This window comes from Perognathus longimembris, chromosome 20 (assembly GCF_023159225.1).
Source record: "Perognathus longimembris pacificus isolate PPM17 chromosome 20, ASM2315922v1, whole genome shotgun sequence".
Lineage (NCBI taxonomy): Eukaryota > Metazoa > Chordata > Mammalia > Rodentia > Heteromyidae > Perognathus > Perognathus longimembris.
Window position 1 is genome coordinate 25,250,751 of NC_063180.1, and position 9,541 is coordinate 25,260,291.

General features: G+C 53.0%; 1 protein-coding gene across 1 annotated transcript; it reads left to right on the forward strand.

The window, feature by feature from the left end:
- Positions 1–3,108: 3,108 nt before the first annotated feature.
- Rps9 (ribosomal protein S9) lies at positions 3,109–5,252 on the forward strand. The gene is made up of 4 exons (XM_048330220.1): positions 3,109–3,263; positions 3,415–3,537; positions 4,062–4,248; positions 5,014–5,252. The coding sequence occupies exons 1-4, from the start codon at positions 3,167–3,169 to the stop codon at positions 5,189–5,191; spliced, it is 585 nt and encodes a 194-aa protein (XP_048186177.1). The 5' UTR covers positions 3,109–3,166; the 3' UTR covers positions 5,192–5,252.
- Positions 5,253–9,541: the final 4,289 nt, after the last annotated feature.

Below are 9,541 nucleotides of genomic sequence, written 5' to 3' on the forward strand. Positions count from 1 at the left end.
TGCCACAAGCATGCAGGGGTGGGTTCTTATATGAGAAAAATGAGGGCAGATAACTTGCCCAGAATCACTGTAAGTGGTAGCGCTGGGCTTTTACCTGGCCTTTTTTTGTGTGTGTGTGTGTGGTGGGGGGCAATCTGAGGTTTGAAACTCAGGGCTATGTGCTTTTGAAAAGGGTGCTCTGACACTTGAGCAACACTACCAACCAGTGAGTGAGATTGGGAGTTGAGCTCAGGGTTTTATGCTTGCAAGGGAGAGCTCTTACCACTTGAGACTGGTAATTAGCTTGTAATACATTCTCTATCCTCTCCGTTCTTTGATTTTTCTTTTTTGTCTTCTTGTTTTTTGATGCCAGTATTAGGGCTTCATGGTTCATTCAGGGTCTCATGGGCTTGCTCATAGTTGCAGTCTACTGCTTAAACTGAGTCCCCAGTTCTAGCTTTTTGCTGGTTAATTGGAGAGAAGAGCCTTTCATACTTGTCTGCCTAGTTTAGCTTTGATCCTCAATCTCAGATCTCAGCCTCCTGAGTAGCTAGGATGACAAGCCTGAGACACTACTGTCCAGCTTCTTTTTTGTCAATCCTGGGACTTGAACTTTGGGCCTGGTCTCTGTCCTTGAGTCTCTCTTTGCTCAAGGCTAGTGTTCTAGCACTTAAGCCACAGCACCATTTCTTGCTTTTTTCTGTTTATGTGGTACTGAGGAACTGAACCCAGGGCTTCATGCATGCTAGGCAAGCACTATACTACTAAGCCACATTCCCAGGCAGAAAAATTCTTGAGACTTATCTTCTCACTTGAGTGCCCAGCTCTGAGTTCAATCTCCAATACTGGGGGGAAAACAGTAACAACAAAAAGCCTCTACTAGGGGGCTGGGAATATGGCCTAATGGCAAGAGTGCTTGCCTCGTATACATGAAGCCCTGGGTTCGATTCCTCAGCACCCCATATATAGAAAATGGCCAGAAGTGGCACTGTGGCTCAAGTGGCAGAGTGCTAACCTTGAGCAAAAAGAAGCCAGGGACAGTGCTCAGGCCCTGAGTTCAAGCCCCAGGACTGGCAAAAAACAACAAAAAGCCTCTACTAGCAGGGTGCGGCTTGTAGCTCAAGCCTGTAATCCTAGCTACCCAGGAGGCTGAGATCTGAGGATCCCAGTTTAAAGCCAGCCCAGGAAGGAAAATCTGTGAGTCTTATCTCCAATTAACCACCAGAAAACGGGAATTCGTGTTGTGGCTCATGTGGTAGGTGCTAGCCTTCAGGTGAAGAGCTCAGGGACAGCACCCAGGCCCAGAGTTCAAGTCCCACGACCAACCAAAAAAAAGCCTTGACTTTGTTGCATACATGAACTAGTAAGGTCTCCTTTTTTGCCAGTCCTTGAACTCAGCGTCTGGGCACTGTCCCTAAGCTTCTGCTCAAAGCTAGCACACTACCACTTGAGCCACAGCACCACTTCTGGCCTTTTTTGTTTATGTGGCACTGAGGAATCAAACCCAGGGCTTCATGAATGCTAGGCAAACACTCTACACTAATCCACATTCCCAGCCCATAGTGAGGTCCATTTTGAGGCAGGGCAACTTCACCCTCAAATAACCAAAGACACTATAAACTACTTCAGGTTTTTACCAAGATGTCTTTTTCCTTGTCTACCAAAAGCAAGGCAAAATTGGAATAAAGTCAGGATGAACCAAACTTCATGTCCAGTGTATCTTCAACTGGCTTTCTACATAACTCTTACAATGCCGGTGTAGCCAGGCAAGCTTTCTGTAATGTTTCAGGTTTCAGTGACTGAACAGGAGTAGATTTCATCACTCACCAAATCACCTTGTGGACTGGAAGGAACTTTGGTTCAAGACCCTCCAATGGGGGTCCCCTTTGCAGGGGAAGGAGGTGGTGGCCCACAGAGGTCGGAGTAGTTGATGTAGGCCTTAGGCTGGCTCCGGCAATAAGACACAGCCTAGAGCAGACTTAGTGAGACCCACCACACCCAGCAATTGAGCTGTAACCAAATACTGGCCTCACATCTTGGTTAAGGCAAAGCCAAAAACCACTATCAGGTGATAAAGCAGAATTGAAAGATACTTTAGTAGTTACCTACAGCAGGTAAAAGGACCACAATGGAAGTACTTCCAAAAGAATGCTTTTCTCCAAAGAACGAAGAGTGGAAGTTTATGCGTATCCACGAAGGGGGTGAGAAGAGTTTAGGGAGTCACTTTTTGGGCACCCACCGCGTTAAGATCCTGTGCCAGAAGTAAAGATGGCCAAAGCGCCTTCGGGCATGCTCGGCGTAAGGTCTCTGCACGGTGCCACAAGTAAAGATGGCCGACGCACTTCGGGGCATGCCCAGTTCGAGGTCCCAGCACACGCATAAGAATTTAAAATGGCGGAAAGAAACGCCCCTGGGCATGCTTGGTTCCATGTGGTAATGAGGCGTATTTACTATATATAGGTTTGCCCAGAGGAATGGGCAATCGCTGCTTGGAGACGTTTCCTCAGAATCTTACCCGGAACAGAGATAATTCTGTGGTGCGTTTGTATTGGAAGGAGCCTGGGTGACGGGCAAGGTCGTATCCCGCCTGGAAGGAGCCTGGGTGACGGGGCCAGGTCGTGTCCCGCATCGTTTGGAAGCCCAGAGACTGGCTAGGACGTGGGAAGCCCGACTCGGGGCACGCTCACTCCAGGCTCCACGTGGATACACCAGGTCCTCCCAGCCCGGCGCCGCTCTAGCCCTGCTTCTCTCTACTGCCTTCCCATCTGTCAACAACGCTTCCTGCGATTGGTGCAGACGGCAGTCTTGCGCGGTGACGCCACGAGCCGGTGGCGTTGGTATAAAAGCGCGGCTCGGCGACTGCGCGCTTCTTTCTGTTACCCCCGCCGGCGTGTAGGTGAGCTTTGCTTGCTGGCCTTCTAGCCTGGGTCGGGGCCGGTGCTAGGGGCAGGGCGTGCATGGTCGCGTGGGGATTCCGAGCTTTTAGGAATAATCTTTAGAAAAGCAAGAGAGGCGAAGCGCTAATTGGAAAGACGATTCTGAAATTAGAAAAGTTTCCCGGCCGTTCTCGTGAGATTTCCTCTTGAGGTTCTGGCGCCAAGTGCGCCCTTCGGCGCAGGCGCTTTGCGGGTTCTCAAGCCCGCATCTTCCCCTTTCGCGCAGGCACTGACGGCCTAGCAGAGCCAACATGCCGGTGGCCAGGAGCTGGGTTTGTCGCAAGACCTATGTCACCCCGCGGAGACCCTTCGAGAAATCCCGTCTCGACCAGGAATTGAAGTTGATCGGTGAGTAACAGACAAAGTTTGGGTGTTCTTACGGGAAAAAGGCCGCTGGTTGAGGCCACCACATAAGGTCGGGGGACGGTTTGGGTGGGTTTATTGTCCAGTGTATACCTTACCCTGAGCCTGCCGCTGCCCCCTTACCATCCACCTGCAGGCGAGTACGGGCTTCGGAATAAACGTGAAGTCTGGAGGGTCAAGTTTACCCTGGCTAAGATCCGCAAGGCTGCTCGGGAGCTGCTGACGCTGGATGAAAAGGACCCACGACGTCTGTTCGAAGGTGGGTAATGGGGGCCCCCAGCAGAGGAATGGAATGGAGTACAGGGGTGCTGAGGTTCCAAGCTGGAACCTGACACTAAAAGATGAAGGCTGACGCTTTTGTGTGCGTTTTTTGGGGGGGCGAAGGTTAAAACTTACATTCGAGTGTTGAAAAGCTCATGATTCTAGAACACCCTCTCCCTGAACTGCATCTACCTGGGCAACAAACCTTAGGTAGGTTTGGCTTTAGGGGATGACTTTTCTAGACACAAAACTGGATAAGTATCAGCACTGGCCAAAGGGAGCCTGTGGAGCCAGTGTTATTTTTGCCTAGCAGTATAAGAAGTTAGAAGTTGGGACGGTATTTGATTGTGTTAGGGAATGTACATGACAGGTATCTCCCTGCTTAAAATACTCCGCGGAGTCTTCCATGCTAGTGTGTCTGACTTGGCTGGCCATTGGGCCTCTACCCACATCTAGAGTTGCCAGGGTGTGAGCCTGGCTGTCCTGGGGTCAGGACCCTGAATGCTCACTGCTGTTTTTCAGGCAATGCCTTACTGCGTCGGCTTGTTCGCATTGGGGTGCTGGATGAGGGCAAGATGAAGCTTGATTACATCCTGGGTTTGAAGATTGAGGATTTTTTGGAGAGGCGCCTACAGACTCAGGTCTTTAAGCTGGGATTGGCCAAGTCCATCCACCATGCCCGTGTGCTCATCCGCCAGCGCCACATCAGGTACTGCCCTTGGAGTCTTCCCCAGCCCATCCCCTCCCGTGGTCTCCTGTGTTAAGCCTGTCCCTATCTCTTGTGCAGCCCTTGGAGCTGACAGGTGTGAGCTCACCTTGAGGGTACAGATTGACACCCTTCAAAAAGGTGGAGGGTGACCTGGGGTCAGCCTCATTCCCCCATAGCCCAGCGCAAGGGTCACTGCGGCCTGAGCCGTACACCTTGCGAAGGCCTCTCCCAGGCTGTGAGCTGCTGGACAGGTAACACCTTTTAGTGCCCTTTTGGGTGGGTGAGGATGGGGCCTGTCCCGTTTGGACAGCGTTAGCTTTGTATGGGGCGCTTGTAGCAAGTCCTGTCCAACCCTGTCATCACTGCATTCTACTTCTTTGTCATCACTATTGTCATGAGTTAATTCACAGTCTTAAGTTTGATACTCACATGCAGTAATGTAGGGGGACTTGGTTGGTTGAGGTGGTCAACCAAGAGGCAAGTGGGAATTTATCTGAGTACTACTTGCCTCTTTCCTTCATTACCCCTTCTGGTCCAGAGTATCACATAGTGTTTACTGTCTGAAGTGAAGAGAGCCTCAGGATTCTGAGTTTGGGAACCCTTAGAGCTTTTATTTGGGTTACTCCATGCTCTGGATCGAGGCCTGACACGTGGTATGCTTCAGGAATGCTCATCAGCCACAGTGCCAGGCAAATGGGCTCAAAGCAAGTGAGGGCAGGGCCTCAGTGGTCCTGTCATCCCACTTACCTGCTTTCCTCCCTCCAGGGTTCGCAAACAGGTGGTGAACATCCCGTCCTTCATAGTGCGCCTGGACTCCCAGAAGCACATTGACTTCTCCCTCCGCTCTCCCTATGGGGGAGGCCGCCCAGGCCGTGTGAAGAGGAAAAATGCCAAGAAGGGCCAGGGTGGGGCTGGAGCCGGGGATGACGAGGAGGAGGACTGAGCCCACCCTGGCTGGGCTGGATGATTGTCTAGTTTTCCAGTCAATAAAACAATCAACACTTGGAAGTTGGTATTTATTGAGGTGCTGCTCCTTCCCACTGATCTCCCTCCCCCCTTTTCTGTGAGAACTTTAGGTAGGTCTGAGGCAGCTCCCTCTGGTGACCACCCTGTGTGTCCCAAGCAGGTAGACCTGTAGGGGCTAGAGCAGTAAAGGAGATAATACTCAGTAGCTGCCCTCTTGTTTGGGCTGGGTCAGGCCAAGCATTGTGTAGCATGGGAAGGGTTTATTTGGGCAGCAGATGCAAGTGACCTAGTGATGGTGAGTCATTTGCAGAAGTCTGGATCTGGTGAGCAGGGTCATGGCCTTGAGAGTGCCATTGCTTAATTTCTGTAATTCTAACTACTTAGCAAGGAAACATCTGAGAGTTCTGATCCCAAGGCAGTCGGGGAAGTCTCAAGACATCTCTGGTTCACCACCAAAGTGTGAGAAGTAGAGCTGTAATTAAAGAGCCTCCAGCACAAAAGCTCAAAGTGCCCCATCAGCAAAAAAAAAAAAAAAAATTGTATGCACACTGGGGCTTGAGCCTTACAAGTACTAAACAAGCCTCAGCACCCTGACCCCACACAGGCAGGAAAGTAATCCCCAATGTTTTGTGAATGATGGCACAGGTCAACTGCGATAAAGAATGCTGGGTAAGGGGCTGGGGATGTGGCCTAGTGGCAAGAGTGCTTGCCTCGTATACATGAGGCCCTAGGTTCGATTCCCCAGCACCACATATACAGAAAACGGCCAGAAGTGGCGCTGTGGCTCAAGTGGTAGAGTGCTAGCCTTGAGCAAGAAGAAGCCAGGGACAGTGCTCACGCCCTGAGTCCAAGCCCCAGGACTGGCCGAAAAAAAGAATGCTGGGTAAATGCTGGCTGGGATGAGGGTAATTAAGAATGAGCGGGCAAGAGCCCTGGGATGTTGGGAGGTGACATCCAGCTTTGCTTAGAAAGTAGGTATTAGAGGAAGCTTAGTGAAGTCTGTCCCATCATGACCAGAGGCATTTGGTGAGAAAATTAGGGAACTGGAAAGTTAAACTCAGGAAATTAGAATGTAGTAAAAGTCCTGCTAACATGCTACAAGGCAGCAGAATACCAGTCCTCAAACACAAGTCTCATGAGTTGAGAGGAGGCAGGCTGCAGGAGCATGGTAAAAGTCCTGCTAACATGCTACAAGGGATAGAACATTAGGCAGCAGAATACCAGTCCTCAAACACAAGTCTCATGAGTTGAGAGGAGGCACATGGTGGGTTGCCTGAGGTTTTACTGGGAAAGAAAAATGGCACAGGTTTTTCAGTCAGATTCAGAGCTTGTAATAACTGAAACCATAATGCTCATGCGGATGTGTGCCGAGGGAACCAGGTAAATTAAGGGATAACACGTGTTTTGTGTTCAGCATAGCTTTTTATTATCCTTTCTCTTTTGTTTGGTGTCATCTCCAAAACAGTGGGGTGTTCAGTACCTGGCAGAAAAATGCCAGTCTCCCGTGGGTCTTGTGAAGGTGACCTGCTGGCCAGCTGGGGGTCATGGCTAGTCACTCCTTAGCACCCTTGGGGCTCCTGGCTGCCAGTGTGGCGTACAGGCTGGGCTCTGCTGGGGAGGGAGGGGAGGCTGCTATCCCCCGAGTGAAGGTCGTAAGGCACAGTTGAGCATAGGTCACATCCTGGGGGTCCTCCGGTGCAGCCTGGAGTGGAGACGGGTGTCCTTGGTGTTAAGGGGCCTTGAGAGGACAGGACTTGCTTGGCCAACAAGTGGACAGGGTTAGCTGTGGCCGAAGAGAGCTGAGTAACAGAGAGGGCGGCCTGGGGCTAAACTGGAAGACAAGAACCTCCCTGTGGGGCAGTATCTTACCTTCCTGTCCAGCTCCACCCCGTTCTTGGGCTCTGTGTCCATGGCAGCATCTGCAGGGACAGGACAAAGTCATGTACTGTCCAGAGTCCCCTAAGCCCTGCCCTGTCCTAGATGGAAGAGGTGGGGTTCAGACACCACCCCCCACATCCCGCATCCCCGGGTGATGCAGAGCCCCCAGCCTCTCCAGGGCCTGTCCCACTTGTTCTCACACAGGATTTCTTCCTGGACAGCAGCAGCTGGGCTGGAGCTGGGGAGACAAGGGGGTGGGGGTGTGTGTCAGGAGGCAGTGAGAGGGGGCGTGCCAGCAGGAGGGAGGCTGGGCAGTAGGGCAGGAGTTACCTCCCTAGCAGGCCTCTGTCCCCAGGTGCTGACTCTGCAGTCCCTGTGGGACACCAGAGAGAAAGGGTCTCAGAGGGGTAGAGACCCCTCGCCGGGGTAGAGCAGGGGAAAACAGGTGGTTGCACACGTCTGAAGGCTTCCAGGGCCACAGAACACCTGAGGCTAGCACAGGTGCCAACCTCCAGTGTTTTTTGTTTAGGTTTTCAGATTTGAGACCCTGCAACAGCTGGTGTGGTCCACTGGTTCATCATGGCAAGGTCCCCTTTCGCTAACTCACCTGACTTCCTGCCTTTGCTCCGACTCCGGTGCCAAAGGAGGAGGAGGAGAAGGAAGAAGAGCAGAAGGAAGAAGCCCACTGAGGCCCCGGTGAGAATCTGCCAGTAGCTTTCCAGTCCTTGGGGACAAGTGACATTGTGCTGTGTGCCAGGTGCCTGCTGGGCATTTGTACTGTTCCTCCTACCTTCAGTCTTACAGTGAAATGCCAGCCCCCATGCAGCCAGTTTACAGGTGGGGAACTGAGGCTCAGAGACCCTCACCTGCCCTAAGTCACCCAGCGGGAAGCTGCAGAGCTGGGATGTGGACTTGGGGAATCTGACTTCCAGACTTGTTGTCTCACCAAAGCTGAGCCCCGGAGCTGCAGGGCAAGGCCTTGAGCACCCTTGTCACGGTCCTGCACCCCCATCCCAAATAATGTCACTGTCACTGTGCAGAGGGGACAGCCCACTGCGGACCTGTGTCCTCTGGGCATCCTCTCCCAGGAGGTCACCACTGCCAAAGGCAGCACAGAAAGGAACGTGAGACCTGGCCTTTGGACACACAGAGGCTTGGGTACCCCAGTGTGTTGTCCAAGTTGGCACCCCTAGAGGAGGCTGGACAGATCCCATAAGCTGAGCCCTGGCCTCTTGGGCACAACCTCAACCTCCCCAGGGAGCCCCCACTATCTCTCTTCAGGCCCACCTCGGGGGGGTGAGGGGCTGCTCCATAGTGCCTGGTGTCAGGGGATGGGAGGTGAGTGTCTGGCTCCCTGCTTTCCACCTCCGTTCATCTTGCACTTGTCCCTGGCTGGGGCTAGCATCTCACTCTGCCTTGGCTCCACCCTCCTGTGGTCCCCTTTCTGTTTCTGGGATTCTGGGATCTCCACTTGCATCTCTTCCTGACCTTGACCTGCCTAGACCAGGGTGGGGCCCAGACAGGAGCTGGACCTGGATGGGCAGAAATGTCTGGGCAGAGGCTTCCGGGCTCACCTGCTGTTGGCATGTTCCTCAGGGGTGGGGAGCTGGAACCCTCAGAGGATTCTGTGAGTGGGCACAGGAAGAACGTGAGTTACAAGGGTATTCCTAAGGACCCCTCTGTAGTACATCTGCCTTGTGGCCTCCAGCACCTTCCCTGCCCACCCATCCCTTATGGATGTTGGTAATGGTGGCCCCCTTTCTCCTCTGTGAAGGGTGCATCCCCTTCCTGGTGACCTTCCCTGGGACACTCCCTGAGTGTAGACTCCCTACCACCCCAGACGAGGCTGTAAGAGGGGGCCACCCCTGAGCATAGACCCTTCTCCTGAAGGCACAGCCCAGGGTCCATCGGGTCCCCTGAGTGCCCCCTCACCTGTCATTACTAGCTCCAAGGAGTCACTGGGCTTTGACCAGGTACCCTGTCCGTAGTAGACACAGTGGTAGCAGCCTGCATACTCCTCTGACATGGACAGGATGGAGAAGGAGGCCATGCTCCTCCTATGGTTGTCCAGGAGCATTTGGTTCCACCAATTTCCACGCTCTTCTTTGTGCAGACGGTACTCCTGGGCCTCCAGGATCCCCTCACACCACAAGATCAAAGCACTTCCCCGGCTGACCACAGAGCCTGGCACAGCCCGGAGGATGGGCCTAGGGAGGGTCCCTGAAAGAACATCAGAGAATGCACCCCAGAACATCCCCTTATTCCTCAGGCATCCCCAGCCTCAACCCCACTTGCTGACCTCCATCCCCACCACCCAGGGGTGGCCCTGTCCCCAGAGAGGAGGGACGCACTCACCCATCTTCCCTTGGGTCCTGGAGTGCAGACTCAGGCCTGGAAAGGAGTTAGTTTCCCATCAGAGATGTGCTCTTCCAAGAGCCACCTAAGTCTG

Bases quoted from the DNA above. Each gene is read 5' to 3' on its own strand.
- Rps9 (XM_048330220.1), top strand. From the start codon at position 3,167: ATGCCGGTGGCCAGGAGCTGGGTTTGTCGCAAGACCTATGTCACCCCG. The intron at 3,264-3,414 runs GTGAGTAACAGA...ATCCACCTGCAG, and splicing joins CCAGGAATTGAAGTTGATCG to GCGAGTACGGGCTTCGGAAT. The intron at 4,249-5,013 runs GTACTGCCCTTG...TCCTCCCTCCAG, and splicing joins ATCCGCCAGCGCCACATCAG to GGTTCGCAAACAGGTGGTGA.